General features: G+C 46.3%; 1 protein-coding gene across 1 annotated transcript in view; it reads right to left on the minus strand.

The window, feature by feature from the left end:
• Positions 1-22,990, minus strand: part of MACF1 (microtubule actin crosslinking factor 1) — a 296,242-nt gene that overhangs the window by 115,866 nt on the left and 157,386 nt on the right. Inside the window, exons 36-43 of the mRNA XM_081335334.1 lie at positions 17,092-22,269; positions 15,356-15,571; positions 13,608-13,757; positions 12,004-12,198; positions 9,219-9,377; positions 5,966-6,199; positions 5,407-5,628; positions 4,057-4,593 (exon numbers count right to left, since the gene is read on the minus strand). Coding sequence (XP_081191460.1) covers positions 4,057-4,593; positions 5,407-5,628; positions 5,966-6,199; positions 9,219-9,377; positions 12,004-12,198; positions 13,608-13,757; positions 15,356-15,571; positions 17,092-22,269 — 6,891 coding nt within the window. The remainder of the gene's footprint in view (positions 1-4,056; positions 4,594-5,406; positions 5,629-5,965; positions 6,200-9,218; positions 9,378-12,003; positions 12,199-13,607; positions 13,758-15,355; positions 15,572-17,091; positions 22,270-22,990) is intronic.

Raw genomic sequence — 22,990 nt, forward strand, 5'->3', positions numbered from 1 at the left:
ATTTAACAAATCTCTCACCCCTTTTATATCCTCTCTTCTCTCCCCCTTTATATCTTCTTCTCTCCTCCCTTCTTTTACATCCTCTTCTCTCCCCTTTTATATCCTCTCTTCTCTCCCCCTTTATATCTTCTTCTCTCCTCCCTTCTTTTACATCCTCTTCTCTCCCCTTTTATATCCTCTCTTCTCTTTCTTATACTCTCTCCCCCTTTATATCCTCCTCTCCCCCCTTTTATATCCTCTTCCCCTCCTTCTTTTATATCCTTTCCTCCCTTCTTCTATATCTTCTCTCCCTTTTATATCCTTCTTTTTTATATCCTCTTCTCTCCCCTTTTATATCCTCTCCCCCTCCTTCTTTTATATCCTCTCTTCTCTCGCCTTATATCCTCTCCCCTTTATATCCTTCCCCTTCTTTTATATCTTCTCTCCCTTTTATACCCTCTCTTCTCTCCCTTCTTTTATATCCTCTCTTCTCTTCACTCCTTCTTTTATATCGTCTCCTCTCCCCCCCCCCCTTTTCTCTTTGGTGCACCTCCAGCTGACTGCTCTCCTCAAGGCTGCGCTTCTCCATCTCTCTTTCGCCGTTCCCTTCTCTTCCCTCCCCTGCGCCCATTGTCTCCCTCTCCCACCAAAACCTTCTCCTTTTACAGCCTCTCTTCTCTTCCCCGCGCTGGAAGCGCCAGCTGTAACTACGCATGCTGATCCTGAGCTCTCAGCAGGCAATGCCTCACACGGCTCCAGCTGAATCTCTGCCTGAAGACTGTGTGAGGCTGCCTGCCACCCCCAATCAGCTGGAGCTGTGCGCACTGATCCTGGGCTCTCAGAAGGACCCAGGCAATGCCTCACGCAGCTCCAGTTGAATCGACGCCTGAAGGCTGCATGGAGCTGCCTGCCACCCCTAAAGCTGCGGCCAATCAGCTGGAGCTGCGCATGCTGATCCTGGGCTCTCAGCAGGACCCAGGCAACACCTTGCGCAGCTCCAGCTGACTTTCCCACAAGCCCGTGTGGTGCTGCCACCGCTTCACCTCATCCACTTTTACACTTTTTTTACAGTGCTTTTCAACCCGTCATACACATACCACCTTCCAGGTGCCGATGTACCACCAGTGGTACGTGTACTGCCAGTGGAAAAGCCCTGTCCTAAATAAACCTGAAACTGCACAAGGAACAAACTGAAATACCTCCAAAATAAAAGTCTCAAAAACCTCAAAACAACTGTTACATAAAATACTACCAAAACGGTCTCTTCTTCCTTCTGTTCAATTTTGTCCGGTTCTTGGAGACTGCCAGAACAAGCAGCTGCATTTTCCTTGGCAAGGTTTTTCAGAAGCAGCTTGTCCTCACCTCCTCCCTCTTAGTGCAGAGAGAGAGAGAGAGAGAGAGAGAGAGAGAGAGAGAGAGAGAGAGAGAGAGAGAGAGAGAGAGAGAGAGAGAGAGATTGGCCCAAGGTCACCCGGCTACCCTAGCTTCACACCCAAGGCAGGACTAGAACTCGTGCTCTCCCTGACTGTAGCCCAATGCCTTCACCAATAAACCAAACTGACTCTTTTAAATATGTATTTAAACATCCATCAAATCAAATCAAATAAGAAAATCAAAGCTATTAGCTCAGAATTAAAGTTATTTTCTATTGGTAGAAAGATATCAATAGTAAGACTCACCGCTATTTATCCCAGGAAACTGGGATAAAATGAGAGATATACACATCTCTATTAATACAAACAAGAATTAGTAAACTGAGCTTTCCCCACAGAGGCAGAAGTTACCACCATACAGAATATCCCCCAAACTTCAGTTAACTACAGAGAGGGAGCCGGTTCGAGAAAAGTCATCCTTAACCCTAAGGGTACTTGTCATTTTGGGAAAAAGTATTTGGTCCTTTCTGGTTTTCTGAATTTTTGCATGTTCGCAGCTGCATATTACCAGAGTTTCCTGTGGGTCCTATTGAAATATGTAAAATATTGAAGGACCATATAGAACCAAGGCACAGTGCTAATTTCATTTATTTCATAAATAAAGCTATCTAGCATGTGTTATGTGAGGGTGCAAAAGTGATTGATTTTAGTTTCAAATTGGTTATACCTGTTTTAGCTGCAATAACGGCCAAGCAACAATGCTTGGTGGTGCAGTGCTTAGAATGCAGCATTGCAAGCAAACTCTGCCTGCTGCTAGGAGCTCCATCCTGACCGGCTCAAGGTTGACTCCGTCTTCCATCCTTCTGAGGTCGGTAAAATGAGGACCCAGATTATTGGGGGCAAGAGGCTGTCTCTGTAAAGTCGCTCGGAGAGGGCTGTAAGGCACTGTGAAGTGGTAGATAAGTCTAAGTGCTATTGCAAGTGCTATTTCCTGCAATAATCAATTGTCACTCCTATCACTGAATAGGAATTTGGCCCAGTCCTCTGTAGAGACCCAATATTTGAGGGTTTTCAAACATCAACTCTCAGATCTATGACCATATTTGTATGAATTTCAGCTTTGGATTTTGGTTTGGTCATTCCAAAAACATTTGAATTTGCTCTATGCTGATTCTCTTGCAGACTCAATGGTATTCCTTGCAGATATTCCTGTGCACCATTGCTGCTTCTGTGCTGTGGTCTGAAGTCAGTCCGTGTGGTCTCCTTGCAGCAGCCGATCACTCGGCTTCCCCAGCTTCTTGCAGAGGTGCCACTTGCTGTCTGTTGCCGTCTCCTCAATCCTGGATCTGTAACTTTTATGCTTATGGCTTGGTCTTGTGCAACCAATTAACCCATCTGCCTCTTTCTTTAACTTTCTGCTTTTAGCCATTACCATACTAGATTTAGTTATCTGCTTTGCCTGCTAGTTGTTGCTGCTGTTATTGTGTATATACTCACCATGTAATATTTTGCCTTGCCATGTTTCCCTTCTAGTCTTTCCTGTAGGGCAGTTTGGTCACTCCAGTACCCAGTAAGCCTTCACGGGGTACTAGCTTAAGTGCATTTCCTTCACTATCCTTCAGATATATATTTTTTTCTTCAACTGTCTGGTGTACCTGCAACATTCCATGCCCACCTATGCTCCTTCATATTTTCTGGTCTTCCTATCCAGGACTTTTAGTTTTGCTTAAGTCCTGTCCACTATTCCAGCTGTGTGTATACTGACCAGAATTGTCTAGTGTTAATTGCCTTGATGGTATTTCCTGCACTGAGTTTGGGCTTTAAGACCTTCTTCATTCTCATGACGTATTCGCTTCTAACCTTCTTCTTGAATTCATGTTGTCAGCTTGAAGGATGCCTAGGTATTTATGGAAATTGTCTTCATTCAGACTTTTGATTCTATTTCCATAGGGCATTTTGATTTCTTCAATTTTTAGTATTTTCCCCCTGTTGATGGTAAGGGTGGCACATTTGTCCAGTCCAAACTCCACTGCAAATATCTTGGCTGTGTATTCGGACAGGGATAATCAGGGATTCCATTTCAGATGGTGTTTTTCTATACTGCTTCAGATTGTCCAGGTAAAAGGAATGTGGGATAGCCTGTTAGATGTTTTTGATTTGGATAGCCATGGCCTGACTTGCTCAGTGTAATATGGAGCATTGGTGTTCTTCTTAGTGCGCAATAGTTTTCAGTGTGATATGATCTCATGAATCCCATTATTATCCAGTAAATTTCTGATGGTAATTCTGATTTTAGTCAAGGAGACACCCACAGATCCCTGGATGTTGTTCTGTTTTTTGAGGTTTTCTGACACAATTATGTGACCGAGCATGTCATGCCTCTCAAATCCGTGTAGTGAAAATTTCACTGTGGTGAAGTTTGTTTTATAAGATGGGTTTGGCCCAAAGTAGCATGATTCTTTAATGAAACAAACTGGCCCCAGTTATCCTTTTAATTAGACTGAATGGGGGGACAGTTGCATTTCCTCACTGGCATATGCAAAAATTCAGACAATCTGGCAGGAGGCAAATACTTTTCTACAACCACATTCTAACAACTACCCTGGCTTTGAGGATGTCATAGAAGAAATGAAAAGGAACTGGGGAGCAGATACAATGGGCTGCTCAGATAGAATAACCCTTTCCTTTTAAAGGTTTCTTGTACCTTAGAGTGGAGGGTGCCATATCTCCTGTTGGCGCCTTCCAGTTTGCTCTTCACTAATGTGCTGGTGGCTAATATCTCACTGCATGGCTCCCCTCCACTTGCAGCAATGACAGCCTTCTCAGCATCCAACACTTTCTGCCCTGACATCGTGACAAAACGTAAATCTCCTTTGTGGGAAATCACATCTTCAGAGAAGCTGCTCTGCTGGAGGAGCACAGGCTGAAGGGACTCAAGGCTGCCATCTCCTGCATACATCTTCTCCAAGTCTTGCTCAGCCTGTTCCAGCCAGGTTGCAAACTCTTGGTGGTCCCGCAAAAACTTCTGCAGCTCATCCCGGAGCGTCTGTGCTTGTTTGAGCTGCCCCTCTGTCTGAGACAAGGAAGCAGCATACTGGTCCTTCAGCTCTTCTAGCCTTCTTTGCAGATTCTGCTTCTCTTCCAGTGTAAGGTTGTGGCTTTGTTTGTCCAGGAAAGCCTGGGCTGACTGTGTGGCTAGAATGACATCTTGCTGGTGAGAAAGGAACTCTTGGTGGTGGACCTGGAAAGAAAACATAAAAGCTATATCAAAAGTATATCAAAACCAAACTACCAATGGCAAAATCAAAGCCAGACCCTGCAGGCCAGGAAGAGAAATCTCTGTTCTTATAGTTGTCCCAGGTTTGACTCATTTCTTCCCAACAGAGAGAGTCCAAGATTGTTCTAGTTGTATGCTTATTATATACACATACACAGGAATCCTTCCATGGCTGCTTCCAAACAACATGGAATGCATCATAGTGGAGTGTGATACAAACAGTGGATGCCAATCAATCTCACTGATGGAAAGGGTCAGGAGGGACACTTGGAGGCAAACCTCACAATCACCTCAGTAAATAGATGATCTGGCGTTGGAGAAACCATGCCCCAAACTATCTACTAATCCAGACAACTGCAACACTTTGACCTGTGTTAAAGAATGAACTGAAAGCCAAGGATGGCCACTATGAAATGGGTGAGACGCAACCCTGCTTCTCCGCCTTGAGTATACGTGATGCTAATGCTGCAACTGATTCATTATTCTCAGAGAAACCTCCAGGCCAGTTAAACTTCTTTAGTGGATATGGATAAAGAGGTGTGCTTTGAGCGTCCTCTGGGACAGAATGTCCAATTCTGGGACTCACACACAACCTAAAGATTTACATTTGGTTTCCAGAAAAGGGCTAGGATGCATTCAAGGTTAGAATTAGAGCCAAGGCGTCGAAAATCAACACAGACTAGGCAACTGAATCTGGGAGACAGTGACTAAAAATGAAACGACAGAAATGGATTCATAGCCAAGCCAGGATGTTACTCAGTGAATAGATGCACCAACCTTCAAACTTGTGTAGTGCAAATCAAGATTCTCTTCAACAATTTCCAACCAATGGCCATCAGGAGCATCTTGGACTTCTCCACCTCCATGTCTTCCACCATCTTTTCCCATTGGCCACAATTTATCTTCCGGGAGCCCTCTAGACCTCTTCACTGTTGCCACCCAGTGTAGAAGGGATTCAATCTTACTCTGGTTTTCTTCAAAGTCTTTGATCACTCTAACCTGGGAACAAATTTTTGAGAGGAGACAAAGTAGCAAAATTCCTGGGATATGAATAAACTGTTGCATCTGGAGCAGTCTGCTTTGGACAGGCTGGGCAGCAAGGATAAGACAGGAATTACTTCCTTGGGAACCTTCCATAGCAGTTTTGACAGACTCTGCAACAATCAACTTACATATAGTTATATAATTGCATCTCCTCCTAAAATGTGGTGACCGAATCAGATGTAGAGATGGAGGAGAGGCCATCTAGTCCAAACTCCTACTCAGTGCAGAATCCAACAGGGGATCATCCAGCAATAAAAGAGTTAAAATTACCCAGCCTGTAGCACTGTCCTACCTTTTCTGTCTGTTGTTGCATTACAGAGCTCACAGCACTTTCAAGCTCCTTCTGGGCGGCCTCCACCCTTTCCTGCAGAGACAGATACTGTCCCTGAGCCTGATGGAGCTTTTCTTGCAGGGATTCCAGCTCTCCAGGGGGCAGTTTGACTCTGTTCTCCTCCAGAAAGTCCTCTGTTGCCTTCAAGACACTCGCAAAGGAAGCGGTCCGGCTGTGCAGGCTCCAACGCAAGTCCTGGATAACAATAAGCAAACCCTTCTGCAAAGCTCTAGGAACTGACTTTCAAGGCTGGCATTGTAACTCTCTTCCAATCATCTTTTTCAATAGATTCAGTCAAAAAAAGATTTCTTGAGTCGCCCGTTAAAAATTTATCAAAATTTACCATTACTTTTACATTTTGATTTCATTTATTCAACCCACCAGGCAGACTAGACCAGAAAATCAACTTCCCAGCTGGGCTATTGAGATTGGCTACAACAAGCAAATCTTGCGGGTCTGACTGAGCTGCATCTGCTTCTCCTCCCCCTTGTGCATCAGGGAGGCAGCTGCCTGAGCCACTTCCAAATATTATCTTGTAATTCTGGGCTTGAAAAATCCTTCAGCCCCTTTTATTTATTTATTATTTGGATTTATATACCGCCCCTCTCCCAAGGGACTCGGGGCGGTGTACAGGGCAATTAAACACTATAAACAACACATAATATACAAAAATTAAAATGAAATTAAACCAATAGCCCTAAACAATAAAACACATTCTAAAATTTAAAATTTTTAAAATTTAAGATCTAAAATCCCAGTCCCTCAGTTCAGGCCGGCAAGTTCAAATAGCCAAGTCTTCAGGTCGCGGCGGAAGGAGCGAAGGTCGGGAGCCATCCGGAGCTCAACAGGGAGCTGATTCCAGAGGGCAGGCGCGCCCACAGAGAATGCTCTCCCCTTGGGGGCCGCCGGTCGACATTCCCTGACCGACGGCACCCTGAGGAGGCCCTCTCTGTGGGAGCGCACAGGATGATGGGAAGGTACTCCCGTAAATAACCCGGACCCAAGCCATTTAGGGCTTTATAGGTCATCACCAGCACCTTGAATCTCACCCGGAAGACAACTGGAAGCCAATGCAGCTCGCGGAGCAGAGGTGTTACATGGGAGTATCGGGAAACCCCCATCACAACTCAGGCGGCCACATTCTGCACCAGCTGGAGCCTCCGAGTGGTATTCAAGGGCAGCCCCATGTAGAGAGCGTTGCAGTAGTCTATCCGAGAGGTCACGAGCGCATGAGTGACTGTGCGTAGGGCATCTCGGTCCAAGTAGGGCTGCAACTGGCACACCAGGCGAACCTGGGCAAAAGCCCCCCTGGCCACAGCTCCTATATGATCTTCAAAACTGAGCTGTGAATCAAGGACACCCAAGTTGCGAGCCCTATCTATGGGGGGTAACACCTCACCCCCTATAGATAAAGATGGAATAGAATGGACAACCTGAGATGCCGGTATACACAGCCACTCGGTCTTGTCGGGATTTAGACGAAGCCTGTTACTCCCCATCCAGACCCTCACCGCCTCCAGGCAACGGGACATCACGGAGAAGGCATCACTGGGTTGATCTGGGGTGGAAATAAAAAGCTGGGTACCATCAGCGTACTGATGATACCCCACCCCAAAACCATGAATGATCTCACCCAGCGTCTTCATATAGATGTTGAACAGGAGGGGCGAGAGGACCGATCCCTCAGGGACTCCACAAACGAGAGGCCTCGAGGTCGACCTCTGTCCCCCTGCCAACACCGACTGCGAACGACCCAGGAGGTAGGAGGAGAACCACTGTAAAACAGTGCCACCCTGAGGCGCCGCAGTAAGATACCATGGTCGATGGTATCAAAAGCCGCTGAGAGGTCTAATAGGACTAGGACAGAGGAGCAACCCCTGTGCCAAGCCCGCCAGAGATCATTCACCAGTGCGATCAATGCCATCTCTGTGCTGTACCTGGGCCTAAAGCCCGATTGGTAGGGGTCCAGATAATCCGCTTCCTCCAGGAACAGAGGAAGCTGATGAGCCACCACACTCTCAACAACCTTCGCTAAAAAGCAAAGGTTGGAGACCGGACGATAGTTGTTCAAAATGGCCGGGTGCAGGGCAGGCTTCTTGAGGAGGGGCCTCACCACCGCCTCCTTCAAGGAGGCGGGGAAGCTACCCTCTCTCAAAGAAGCAGTTATTACTGCCTGGAGCCAGCCTCGTGTCTCCTCCCGAGCTGCATAAACCAGCCAGGAGGGGCACGGGTCCAATAAACAAGTGGTGGAACTCAGCTTCCCCATGATCCTGTCCACTTCTTCCAGAGTCACAGGATCGAATTCTTCCCAAGTAATGTTTCCAAGACCGCTCGATTCCCCATCGCCAGACTCTGCCCAGTCGGAGTCCAGGCCGGCCCGAATCTGAGCGATTTTATCTGCCAGATATTGACTAAATTCCTCGGCACGACCCTGCAGGGGCTCCTCCCTCACCTCCTGATTCAGGAGGGAGCGAGTCACACCAAACAGGGCAGCCGGGCGATTATCTGCGGACGCGATGAGGGCAGCGAAGTAATTAGACTTCGCTGCCTCCATCGCTGCGAGATAAGACCTCGTGAAGGTTCTTAATCGCAATCAATCAGACTCAGACTGGCTGGACCTCTAACAGCTCTCTAGGCTCCGTCTCCGACGCTTCATCTCCCGGAGCTCCACGAAGAACCATGGTGCCCGCCGGGATCTGTGCCAGGTCAGGGGCTGCATGGGAACAACGTGGTCGAGTGCCTCCTCGGCCGCCCTTTCCCAGGTTTCCACTAAGGCATCGACCGAGCTGTGAGCGAAGATGGCAGGCACAGATCCAAGCGCCTCCTGGAACCGTTCAGGGTCCATTAGGCGCCTGGGACGGAACCACCTGGTCGGTCCCGTAACCCCGCGACGGGGGGGGGGCGAAGCGGAAGGCCAGCCGCAGGAGAATGGCTCCCGCAGAATGGCTCCCGCATCCCTCCCCTGAGGTCATCTTCTTTGCCCTCTAAAACAGTGTTTTTCAACATGGGTGGACTTTAACTGCTGGCTGGGGAGCTCTGGGAGATGAAGTTCACCCATCTTACATTTGCCACGGTTGAGAAACACCGCTTAAAGTCTTGACGGTTCCCTCACGGAGGGCACGATGGGAGAGGGAAGCTCTCGCATCAAGCCCCCAGGCACCGAGAAAAGGTTCTGCCTTTCACCCTAAGGTCTTCCTGGAGGCCTCGTGCTTACGGTCACATCTCTCTGGCTGTGTTCCAGGACAGAGAGGTCTTCTCCCGAAGCCCCTGCTGTGGCTGCTTGGGAACCCTGCAGACGGGCCTCTGCCTGATCCATCCAGGTGCACATCTCCTGCAGCTTGTGGTCTCGTATGGCTTGTTGTTCTTGCAGTGTCTACATGGCAAGAGGGAGTTTTTAAAAATGAAAGAGTTTTTTAAGGCTTATCAAACAAATAAAAAACAAAGTCAGAGAAAATGTAAAACAGACAAACAGAAGTTTCTGGAGGACAAGATGCATTATCTGTCTCTTACTCTCTCTTGCTCACCTGCACCTTTCCCCTTCCATGTCAATTTTACAATAGGACTCAACTCATGATGTGGGAGGGAAGAAATAGACAAAGGCATTCAGATGTTTGTCACCAGCCTAAGAAAATACCTAAGTCAATTTTTGTTTGCAGTCTTGAGAAGAAAAAAGGCCACGTAGAATGCCTTTGCAGGACCACAGTGACCTACGAGAGGTCATTCCTGAGACAGGCCCAGAGTGTTTGGCTGGGTGAAGGAGAGCAAGACAGAGAGAGATTCCACACAAACGTCTTTTGGCCAGCCTTCCCCAACAAGTGGTTTCCAGTGGTGTTGGACTTCAATTCAGACCCTCCAGGCAAGCTGGAGATTGTGGGAGTTGAGGTCGAGCACCCTTGGAGGACGCTGGGTTGGGGGAGGCTGCTCTGGGCACAGAGTAACTTTAAGGTGATTGAGCATGATGTGTGACCCTGGACCATCCTTCTCTCAACGCTTGGCCCCTGCTGATCCTCGTCCTGCTTTCTCTGTCAGTCTTAAGCCAAATGACAAAAGCAGTTTGAGAAAGGGAGTAAGAGAAGCTCTCCTCAAAAGTGCTCTTCGGCAGCATAAGGAGATCTTCTGCATTAGGGATGGGATACATTCAATCTGAAAAGGCAAAGCACATCGGTTAATACACACAGAGAGACAAGAGGCAGAACAGCGCAGTGTTAAACAAAACACCCCTTCCCTGAACAGGGGAGGTGGGCAGACGGGAGGGGGGTGAGCAGCAGACACCGAATTGTGTCCAGAAGCGTGGAGGAAGGTGGGCAGCCCAAGGAGAAGGTGTCAGGGTCCGAGGAGGCTGGGCTGAAACCCAGAAGTTCGGCTGGGGGCAAAATTAGAGCTGAAAAGAGATTTTGATCTGGGCCGCTGCATCTGAGCAGGGACAGGTTCCCTCCTCCATCTCCAACCGCAGTCTTTGCAAAAGTTACCTTCTCCCTCAGACTGGGAATGAAATCCTCCCTCCCCCCACATCCCCTGCATGCATGTATGCACACACACACAACACCACAATTAATTTAAAAACTATCCCTATCCCTGCTTCTCTCTAGCAAGGAGAGGAACCCAGTCACTTGTGCCCCCATCGAAACAGGGATGTTGGCAGAATATTTTGTGCTGCTATATTTTTTTATAGAGAATCATTAATAAAGTTACGCAATTTGAGGTTTGGAATTAAAATTTTCAGAAAACCTCTGAGGATGCATGCCTCCTTTAAAAGAAAAAAATAATTATTTCCATATTTTCCTAAAACAGAAGCAATATTGTACAAAAACAGGCACATTGCTGAGTTAATTTTAAATATTTACAGACATTTCAATAAAGTATTTTCTAGTTTATTTGGAGATGTGCATCTAAGCAATAGGGACGCGGTGGCTCAGTGGGTTAGGACGCTGAGCTTGTCAATCAGAAGGTTGGCAGTTTGGCGGGTTGAATCCCGAGTGCCGTGTAACAGAGTGAGCGCCTGTTACTTGTCCCAGCTTCTGCCAACCTAGCAGTTCGAAAGCACGTAAAAATGCAAGTAGAACAATAGGGACCACTAGAATGGGAAGGTAACAGTGTTCCGTGCACCTTTGGCATCTAGACATGCCGGCCACATGACCCCGGAGACGTCCTCGGACAAGCGCTGGCTCTTCGGCTTTGAAACGGAGATGAGCACCGGCCTCTAGAGTCGGAAACGACTAGCACACATGTGCAGGATAAACTTTACCTTTACCTTATCTAAGCAATAATTGCATTACAATCATTTAGTGAATTTTGGTGCACTAACTTTTAAATTATTTCAGTGCATAAAATGCAATTTGATTTTCAGCAGAGAAAACTCAAAGACGTGCATTTGGAGCAAAATCCAATACTTTAATTGGAAGAAGTCTTCTCCAATGACCTGCTCTCAAAATCCATAATGTGCCCATCAACTTGAAAGGTTTGGGGACACCTAATCTAGGTTGGCTACCTCTAAGGATTGTTTCATGTGTAATTTTTTTCATATGTAATAAATTAGAGGAGCTCATGCTTATGTACATTATGTACAAATCCCAGCACATTTGAGTGACAGCCCAAAAGATGACTCTTGCCCTCATGCATTTGCATTTTTCACAGACTACGGCTAATCTTGGGGTCACACTCTCTCTGTTGTGACCTCCCTTGCCTGCTGTCTCTCCTCCCGGCCCTCCAGACATTCTGCTTGTCTTCCTTGCCCAAGACAGTTCTATCCATCAGCCCTTCTTGATCAACAAAGCCAGGAGAAGAAGTCCTTTTTGTTCTCCACTTGTTCCGTGTCCTGGATGAGACCAGCCTAAAGGTTTTGCAAAGCCCAGCAGGAGCACCACTGCTCCGTCTAGAGGAAGAGCCACACATGCACACACCACCACAACCACACTGCTCCCTGTCATGGACAAGGCAGCCCAGAAGAGGTCGGTCCACCCCGTCATCTCCTCCATCAGCTCTGTTGGTTGGGGACAGACCTGCAGGACTTCAGTGCGGGTGGTCACTCTCTTGGACAACTCCCGAAAAGACCTCTGCAGGTCATTCAGCAGCCTCAGCAACTGCCCACTTTGCTCAGTATTCAAGTCTTGCCCGTGCTGCGAAAGGAAGAACTGGATATTCAAGGCCATCTCATCAAGGTGAGTCTTAGTCTCTGGGAGGGGCTTTGCCAGTTCCTGGCCATATGAAGAGAAAAGAAAGAGAAACCGTTAGCAAGGCCAATTATTCAGAGGCTGGGCAGAAATTACTCAACTGGAAGAAACCACATTAGAGCATCATCTTAGGTACAGTTCATTGGATTACTTTTTGCTCTGAAAGTCAGCTTCCATTGTGTTCTTTCCCTGGCCAGCAACAAACCAATATCCCTGGTCTGTTAGATTCCAAGAGTTTCTTTCCTCTGAAATCATCAAGGTGGTGCATACCACAGGGCAGGGTCTTCCAGTGACAGCTCAATTACATCGATTAGGATACATATATCATGAATTAGCCATTCCTCTTTTAGAGCACCACCACATCTGCAAATGCACGGGAGACGATGTTCCTGCCATGTGTCATAAGACTAAATGTTTTAATGGCACAGTCCTGTATTCAAACCACATTTCGGTTGTAGCTAATTAAAAGCTAACCTTACAACTTTCAATCCTTTCCCTGCCACCAAGAGAAAGAAAAAGAATCAACAGTCCTTAATAAAATGGGATCCAGTGCTGCTCTCTTTTCTCTAAAGGAAACTAAGCCACAACTTGCTGCATTGCTTTTGTGCTCTTTTCACCGTTCAGGGAAGTAAGCCATGCCCAACAGTGTTTGGCTGAAGCCGGAGACTCCCTCTTTTCATGAAAGTCCTACCGTAAATGTCTCTCTCATGGGAGGAAGGGAACAAATCCAGCACCCATGATCATACTCTAGAAAGGAAATTTGTTCTTAATTCCCATATCAAGAGCCTGTGGAATTCATCACTATGGATGGTTACAACCCAAACAAGTCACTGCCTACAGTATTATAATGGGTCCTGGCCCAAAGCACTATTTATAAATTTAAACACATGGATGATAAATAGCTAGCCAGCATTCATCCATCCCTCACCCCTCCCAATGACAGGCCAAAAGCTCCAGTTGCCAGGAGGGGGAAGAGGTTCATCCAAGGGAGAGGACAGACCTGGATGAGTCCAGGTTTTGTGGGGGAGAACAAGGAAACTGGCACAAAAAAACCCACAGCTTTTTGCCTGGAAAGAAAGAGTAATTTCAAGAATCAGAAAGGCAATTCTGGCTATTAGATGCCAGCAGCCAAGGGCCTGTGACCTTGCCCTGGAAAGCATCTCCCATCAGATCCTCCAGGGGCAGCTGGGAGGTCAAGGCCTGTTACGTGCAGTGCTGGAAGAGCCATGCAGCTGAGTTCAAAAAGCTGCCTTCCGCATCTTGTGATATTTTGCAAGCTCAAACAGCTAACAGGAGAATGAATGACGGTGGCGAGGTCTCAAGAGATGAAGACAGCACAGTTAATGAAATGTCACCTCCACCTATTCCACCCCATCCCCAAAACTGCATTGTTCTTTTACAGACAACCTTAACATGGCTGTTGCTATGGCTACCTTGTATCTCTGAAGGTAGGGGGTCCAGCCGCTGGCCTCAGTCACAGCGTGGGATTCAAGGCCATTGAGTTGCTGGGTGGTGTCTGTCACCCACTTTAGCAACCCTTGCAATCTGCCATGGAGTTCGCCATGCCGGATTCGGATTTTAGCCTTAGAGCAAAAAGAGACTAGAGAATTAACACCATTATATGAATACAAAAGCAAAGCAAGATTAACAAAAGGCACCAAAAATAGTCACCCTTGCAAGATATGGGACAATTCTGAAATGAAACTAAATGGGAGTCTTTACAGTCAGCCATCTTTTTTCCATTTCAAAATAAAGCTCCTCTCTTCCAACCAAAAGAGCTCCTTAATTTATTTATTTATTTATTTATTGATGGGATTTATATCCCGCCCTATCTCCCGAAGGACTCAGGGCGGCTAACAACAAAACATATAATAAGTACAGAAATCAAGATAAAAATAAAATTGAAATCATCTGTGCAATAAATTAAAATTAAAGAATTAAAAAATAAATTAAAAATTCCAAATATAAATATAATTAAAATGCCTGTCAGTCCAGGTCAGCCTGGTGGAAAAGGAGTGTTTTGAGGCCGCGGCGAAAGGATTGGAGGTTTTGGGCCATCCGAAGCTCAGGGGGGAGCTGATTCCATAGGGTTGGCGCTCCCACAGAGAAGGCCCTCCCCCTGGGGGTCGCCAGCCGACATTGCCTAGCTGACGGTACCCTGAGGAGGCCCTCTCTGTGTGAGCGTACTGGACGATGGGAATTTGTTCCCGGCAGCAGATGGTCCTGCAAGTATCCCAGACCTAAGCCATGTAGGGCTTTAAAGGTAAGTACCAGCACCTTAAATCTCACCCGGAGGGCAACTGGTAGCCAATGCAGCTCACGCAGGAGGGGTGTAATATGGGAGTATCGGGGTGCTCCCATCACAACCCGTGCAGCTGCATTCTGCACCAGCTGAAGCCTCCGGGTGGTCTTCAAGGGCAGCCCCATGTAGAGAGCATTACAGTAATCAATACGGGAGGTGACGAGTGCGTGGGTGACTGTACGTAGGGCATCTCGGTCCAAAAAGGGGCGCAATTGGTATATAAGACAAATCTGTGCAAATGCCCCCCTAGCCACAACTCCAATATGATCTTCAAAACTGAGTCGTGAATCTAGGAGGATGCCCAGATTGCGTGCTCTATCAATGGGAGGTAACATCTCTCCTCCTATAGTCAGAGATGGAACCTCTTGGACTAAACGAGATGACGGTATGTACAGCCACTCAGTCTTGGCCGGGTTGAGTCGAAGCCTGTTTTCTCCCATCCAAATCTGTACCGCTTCCAGGCAACGGGACATCACATCGAGGGCATCACTGGGTTGGTTCGGGGTGGAGATGAATAGCTGGGTATCATCAGCATATTGATGATATTTCACCCCGAAGCTACGGATGATCTCTCCCAGCGGCTTCATATAGATGTTGAACAGGAGGGGCGAGAGCACCGAACCCTGAGGCACTCCACAACTAAGAGGCCTAGGGCTTGACCTCTGCCCTCCTGCCAACACCGTCTGCCAACGGTGATGCATGTACGTGTGTAGAAATTTCCCAGATCAACTGCTCTGCGTCACGTGGGGGGGGGGGAAAAAGCACATCATCTTTCACTTTCACCCAGCCTTTTTCTGGAGAGTTTGAGTGCCAAAACTATCCCCTGTTTGATAAATTGTTCCCACCAGGAATGTGTTTGGCCCTTAAAGAAGGCAATACCTTTTCTGCTTCTATTGCAGTGTGAAGGTTTAGCGGCCAAGATGTCAGGATGTCATTGACAGAGTCAAAAGACTTCCAAAGGTTCTTGGCGTCTTTCTCCAAAACCCTCAATAATTGCTCCGAGATCTCCTGAGGAGAGCTGGCCACAATCCCTTCCGCAGCTTCCAGCTCTTGATTCACAGGCGCTGACAGATCCTTCAGTTCCCCATCCAAGGCCTAAGATGAAGAGGATGCTGTTAACTCTAAGCAAAGGAAAGCATTTTCCAAATCTGGAATAAACCTGGGCTTCACACTCCCTCTGCCTGCCCGTTCCAGGCCAGCCTCACCCTGCCCGAGCAGAAGACCCACAGCTCTGGCCCTGGCATCACTGTCCAAGCATGAAGCTAAATTGGGGCCAAACAGCTGAATTATATAAGCCAACCCCTCAGGTTTTGCTTCCCACAAAGCTCCTCTTTCCATGGCTAAAGTATAATTAAATGTAATTAGAGGAGGCTGGGCTTAAAGAGTGCTTCTTAACTGAGGCCCCTAAGTATCAGAAGGCACAATGTGGTTTTTATATCTTTCCCCCCATAATTTTTATTTTTGGAGAGGGGAGAAAAAAGAGAGTTACAAATAGAGCACATTACCAATCTGTTCCAAGAGTATCTAGAGCCCAATCCAAATACACAGACAGGGCAGGAAGCAACTCCATTCTCCCAGCCCAATTCATCAAGAGCAGGACTCAGCCATGAATAATTCCAAATCTTTGTGATTAGCTACCGAGTCCACCCATTTTTCATTCTTGGCCCAGCAGACATTAGGCACATGAAGGCAATTTGGGAAGCAAGAGGAGGAAAGAAACACAGACAGACATGAATAGTCAAGAGCTGTTAACCATTTGGAAACTGAGGCAAGGATTCATCCCTAACATACCCAGTTCACCTGCTTTTGACAGAACCATATTTTTCTAGTCTCAGACATGCATCCCAAAGACTTGTACAGGAGGAGAGGAGCATCTCTTTTCCTCTGGGACTTTGCTACACTGAGTCACTTTTACTTCCTTCTAAAAATACCCCCGTTTCTTCTTTTTCAATCACATTTTTTAAAGCTAAACATCTTTTTTCAAAACTCTACCAAACATTTCTCTGGAATGCCCTCACCTTCTTAAAACCCTTTCCAAAAAATGTTTACCGGTCCCCATCATTGACAATATTCCAACATTGCATTAAACTAGTTTGTGGATTTGGCCATATCAAATTCTGGCTAGCCTTTTAGCTGTATTATTGTTCAATTTAAACATTTTAGTGCAGATGTTACCCTTTATGCTAGATAATTTACAAACTGTTTTACTGTGTACAACTTTGTTAGCCGTCCTCTGGATTTTGATCCAGACAGGAGGCGGCAAGTAAATATAGTTAAATAAGTCATAAAATAAAGCAGCTATAAAGCTGCATAGTTCTCACCTTGACAGTTCAAGGAGAAGACTATGGGATTTGTTTCTGCAGTTTTCTTCACAAGACTTTGGAAGCGGTTTGTCATTGCCTGCTTCCTAGGGCTGAGAGAGAGAGACTGGCCCAAGGTCATCCATTTGTGCCTAAGGCAGGTTCTCCCGTTTCGAGCCGAGTCCCTTCGCCACTACACTAAAGTGGCTTTCAGACAACGTTCACTACGTATCTACTTTGTCTTCAGGAATACTCTAGTTGTCTATTTAACCCCACGAGATACGCATGAGCAGCCATAAGATTTAAACTACCTACCTTGGTAGATGTGGAAGCATCTTGACATTTCTCTTCTGTATTTTCAACCATGCAGGAAGAATCATCAACGTTTTCAACTTCTCTGATTCCTTCTGATTCCTGCTGCATGCATGACTCTCCGGAAGGATCATTTTCCCTTTCTGGAAACTCCCCGTCTTGTAGCCTTTGTCCCTCTGGTCCAACGATGTCACTCTCTCGCCACGACTCTTCCGCTTCTGAAGACACGGGCAGCTCTTTAGCACCAACGCTTTCATCTTCTCCAGGTACTTCTCTGACCACTTCTTGTACGAATGATGTCACAGAGGAGTAAGGACTTAACTTGTCCTCTAACTTTTTTCTGTTCTGAAGATCTTCTGGTTTTGATTCAGGAGAGCCGAAGAATTCCACATAGTCCATTACCTTGTGTACTTGCTCTTCTGAGCTAAAAGGTTTTTGCTTTTTTTTAAGCAATATTTGTTCTTCTGTGGTATCTTTCACAGAATTTTTGCAAAGTCTTTCCTTTTGTTCAGAAACCTTCTCTGATGCGTCTCCCTTTTGGGCAATACTCACTTTCCCATCATCTGCAATGTTCTCTCCAGCCCCAACATGCTGCTGCTCCTTCCTGCTTGCCTGACGCTCCTGCCTCGTAACTTCACCTTCTTTAAGTGGGCTTCTTACCCCACCAGATGGGCCTTCCTGCAAGGATTCTGCACTGCTCGGGCTTGGCTCCACCTTGGCCCTTCTTGCCACGGTGGCCTCGCTGGAACTTGACGACAGAGCGCTCTGCTTCTTAATCTTTTTTGCTTTCTTCTTCTTAATGTTTTTTGAGTCGAGGCTTTTCAAAGTGCGGAGTTCGCCAGCTTTTAATTCTGAATCTTGACTTGGTAGCCCCATTTTGGCATCCCCAAGCAATTTGCTATCAGCCTGCTTCTTGGACATAATCTTGGTAGAGCCTTGAAAATGTACATCACCCTCTTCTTTATTTTGTTCTTTGGGTGCCTGCCCCTCTGCAGATCCTAGGCACGGGGTCCTATGGGCCCTTTCAAGGCCAAGGGACACACAAGCACTTTCTTCCAGCGGAAGCACTTTTTCTTTCTGCTCCTGGCCTCCGTTAACTGTGCTAGTGTCCACGGGGAAATTTCCTTCCAGTATCTTTTCGGCCTCACGATTACTTCTTGTTTGCCTTTCTAGCTCTCCTTTAAAAAGTTCTTTCTTCCTCAATTTATTTTTCTTCTTACTATTTTTTTCCTGGGTCTTTATTCTCAGGTCTTCAACTGGGTCCAACATGAAGGCAAGCTCAGGTACCAATCTGTTCTCCTCTGAAAACTGACTGAATGAGCTGCCCGCAGTTGAGACAGGGGAAGGGGGAATGAATTCATCTACCGCCATCTTCCCACCTGCTTTCAATGAGCTGGAGTCCGTTGCTTCAGACGGCGTCCTCGGTTCTTCACTATTAGGATATTTACGAAGGGCCAATGTTTTAGGCTTTGAGGCAGCATTTTGCGGCAACCTCTGGGGCACAAGGCCTTTAGGCTCTTCTAAATCACATTTATTGGTGATTGGATCAGCTTCTTGAATTGCATCGGCTAATTTGGGGGTGATTAAGCCTTTTTCAATGGCCTCTTTCAAGGTTACCCGCTTTCCAGTCTCAGCACTAACAATCCCTCCAGTCAAAATCTGATTAATAGCAATGATTTTAGCTGTATCTTCATCCAGCACTTCTTTTTCCACAGCAGACGCCAGTGACAGTCTTTGGCCAGTAGAAGTTTCCAGGACGCCACTTGTGTCTGCCTGAGCCTGCAGCAATCTCAAAGCAAGCATGGGGTCTACTTTGCCAAGTTTTACCGCCTGAGAAATCATCAATACATTCCCAGTCACCTCATCTCTTGTGTCTTGAAAGGGAATAACTTCTAAGTACCTATGCCCTGACGCAATGTCAATTTTGCTCCTTCTGACAAATTCTGAATATGGGACCAATCTACAGCTTCCTGGATAAAGAATAGCTTCCTTCATTTCAGAGGCAATTGCTGCTTGTCCCACAATTGCTTTGGATAATAACCTTTTCTTAACAGCTTCAGTCAACGTAATTTTCTGGCCCAAAACAGGATCAAATATACTTCCAGTTGAGGCTTGTATTTCTTGAACTTTGCTTTGAAAATGTGAGCCGATTAACCCATGGGATACAGCCTGGGGTAGGGACACAATTTTGTGCATTTCAGGATAAATGGAATGGTGTAGGCATATGTCTTCTGCCTTTTTGAGATCTTGGTAGAGGTTTTCATTAATCAATTCATGTTCCAGAGCATCCTCTACGCAAAGTCTCATGCCAGTCTTGTGGTGAAGGATGCCTCCGTTGGCTATCTGTTTAGTTAGGAGCGTAAAGGCTTTTTCCTCACTCAGATATCCCTTTTTTACAGCCTGGATAATGGTCAGTGGTTCTTTAGTTTTAGGATCCAAGATACCTCCTATTTCAGCCTGTAGAGCTATGAGTTTTTCTTTAATTGTGTCTTCAGCATATTTGCCCTTATATGCTTTCTCCAGTTTCTTAAGATTTTCTTGAGTGGATTTGTGTATTAGGCCAAGGTTGGAAGCCAAAGTGACTGACATTTTTTTGCCACGCTTGAAATCAACAATTCCTCCAGTAACTATTTGTGCCTCCAAAATTCTGGTGGCAGTTTCTTTATCCAAAAGCCCAAAATCAGATGCCTCCTTGATGGAGTAAATGCTTTTGTTCCATGGGTCAATAATGCCACTTATGGCCTGATCTGAAGCTAATACCTTCTGGAGAAGATTCTCATCCATCAATCCTGCACCGATTACTTCTTCAGTGGTTAATGACTCAGAGGTCTCTGCATCAAAAAAGCCACTAAACATTTTCATCTCCCCCATCAATTTAATGGCTGTATGGCTGGAGACAGCTCCGCAGGCAAGGGCCTCATCCAGGAGCATTTTCTTCCCTGTCTGCTCATGAACTATGCCACCTTCCTGCAGCTGTGTCAGCAACGCGTCCAGAGGGCTGTCTTCTGCAGATAGTTTTGCCAGTGCAGAACCAGCCCTTGGATAGGCAGGAGCTGCTCTTTTGTCTGCGGCCAGCTGCCTTCTCTTTACATGTCCATCTGCAGGTTTCCCTTCAGCTTGATTCAAAAGGCCGTCTGTTGATCCATTCTGCACTTTTCCCATGCTTGACCAGCTGGTAGCCTCTGGCCTCCTATCTACTTCTGCAAGAGTCACCTTTTCTACGGCGTTATCTACTACAATGTGAAATTTTTCCATCTTTTCCAAACTGTCAGCAGTCAAATCTACTTCTTTTCTAACATCTCTTTTTCCCATTTCTCTCTCTTGCTCTTCCAAAGTCATCTTTCCCTCTTCCGGTAGTTGTTTTTCATGCTTCGCCTCTTCCCACTTGACTTCTTTATTCCCAGATTCAGTTTCAAAATTGGATTTGCACTCCTGCACTTCCATGCGGCTCTTGTTCTGTGTCATCATCCAACCTTGCTCTCTTCTCGGCTCATCCATCTCGCTTTTTAAGTCTCCTGGAAGAGCAGCTTCCGCTTCTTGTTCCTTCACGTTCACACATTCATTTATATCTCCAATTTCCAGTTCGATCCTTTTGCTAGGTAGACAAATGTGGGGTTGCAGATTTTGTTCCTGTTTGTTTTCTGATGCAGACGAATTAAGTTTCTTTAAAATAATTTCACTGCAGGATCCAGTTTCTTCAATTGTGGCATTCCTGCCAACATCCTCAGGCCATTCTTGGGGTTGCATTTTGCTGGCTTCTAAGAGGTCAGTGCTAGAGCCATTTTCTCTTGCTGGCGCAAGGATTTCGGACAGGCTATTTAACTCCCCCTCTACCAGAAGCAATTTTTCACCATTGTGGATGTTTACACAGCTGTGAGTCATCAAATAGAGCAGCATCTTTTCTTCACTGCTTCTTGAGGGACCCTGGTTTTCTTCTCCATGGTCTACTGGTTGAGCAGAGGAAGAGCTTCTCCTCTGGAAGCTACTTGAGGGGCCAGAAACGGGCATCCCTGGAATGAAGTCAGGGAGGCAGGTTGACTTCAATTTTTTGGCAAGATCTTTATTCAGGATTCCACAATCGACAGCTTTCTTCCATGAAAGAATTTCATTAGTCTCTGCTATAAAAAGTGCTTTGATGTTTTGCCTGCCTCTTAAAATTTTATCAGCCAGCTCAGAAGTTAGGATACCTTGCTCCAGAGAATCCATAACAGGCACAATCTCTCCTGACTCAGGCCTTACAAGTCCTGTAAATGAATGAAGGGATTCCAGGATCATCACTGCAAGCCTTGATTTCACCAGGCCTCCTTCCATCGCTTTGTCTAATGAAAATCTCTCTCTGGTAACTGTATCTATAATGCCACCGGTCTGCAGTTGTCTGGCCAGAAGATCACAAGCCAGATTTTGTTTAATTAAATTATGTCTTACAGCATCCTCCACAGTTAACTGGCAGCCACTTTTGGGGTCCTCAAGGCCACCAGCAAAGAGGTGGGCTTCTAGTAATCCCATTGCCACTTCCTTTTCTACTAGTCCTTCATGAACTGCACAGAGGATGCTTGCTTCTTGGCCTGACTGCAAGCTCACCACCCCACCTGGCACCTGTTTTATTGGGAGCAATTTCAGTCCTGTCTCCTGGTGAGGGACACACTGCTGCATCAGATCACTGAAGCTAATTTTCTCAACTGAATTTGGGTCAGTCAAAGCCTCACAAGATTTCAAGCAAGATACCAACTTTTCATGAAAATGATTGGTAATGATGCCTTTTTGAAGAGCATCTTCTAAACCGATTTGCTCATGGCTGGAAGGATCTATAAAGTTTCCAGTGAGAAGCTGTATTTGTGCTATTTTTAGCCCAGCACTTTCACTGATGATTCCATTTTCGATGGCAGCAACAACAGGATGAAATGGGCTACCTTTGAGTTGCATGTTCTTGATCAGCTCGACAGCATCCTGCAGTTCCTCTAAATGTTGGTAGATCTTGCCATTTATTACGTCTGTTGTCAGGCCTTCTGCCAGTGAGAGCTTTTCACTGGCTTTGGGAACCATCAGACCAGCTGTGATCACCTGGACTTCCAAGAGCAGAAGGCCTGTTTCTTGGTCTAGGAGACCTTTTTGCATGGCGTCAAAAACAGAGAAGGCTTCCATTGTGCCAAGATCTAGCACTCCAGCAATAGCCTCATTTCCCTGGGCAGGGGAGCAGGGAGGGGAAAGAGGAAAAAAATATATCAGAATCACAGTAATGGTGGACTTATAAATGCATCCCAGTCCAAGATGTCTCAGTTATCTAAAGCATGGTGAATACTGAACTAGAGAGCAGATTTTAATTAGGCTGGTAATTTATACGTTGTATCACATAACACAGGAACACAATTTTGATCTTGCAAACTGTTTTCAGTTTGGAGCTCAATTTAGCCAGGCAGGTGAGGCACTACTGAGACATTTTGGGCAGCCAGAAAGAGCAGCAAAGCAGCAGGAGCATCCTTGCAGCCACTTTCCCCAGTGGAGAAAGACAGAGAAGAAGGGAGAGAAGCACACTCGGAACCACAGCCAAACACTCCTGGTGGTCCCCTTTATTCAAAGGAGGAGACAGGAAGCCCAGAAGGACCACAGCACAGCTCACCCACGTAGGCCCAAGAAAAGGGAGCAGGAGAAAGCATGCAGTTCCCTGAAGAGGAAACAGGTTCCCTTTTTGCTCCGCAACCATCACAACGTCCCTTTGACGGGTTTGGGAGTGGCAGCCTAGCGGAAGAGATGCAGCCAAGGGCTTTCTACTGTCCCAATGGGGCTTCCAGAATTTCAAGACGCTGCAGTTCTTCTAAAGTGTTTACATGGAAAAACCTAAATCGCAGGATGTTTGGAAGGAATCAGTTTGGAGCCATGGAAACAGCTGGACTAGAAACCAAGA

Source organism: Vipera berus, assembly GCF_964194415.1.
Source record: "Vipera berus genome assembly, chromosome: 9".
In the NCBI taxonomy this organism is placed as follows: domain Eukaryota; kingdom Metazoa; phylum Chordata; class Lepidosauria; order Squamata; family Viperidae; genus Vipera; species Vipera berus.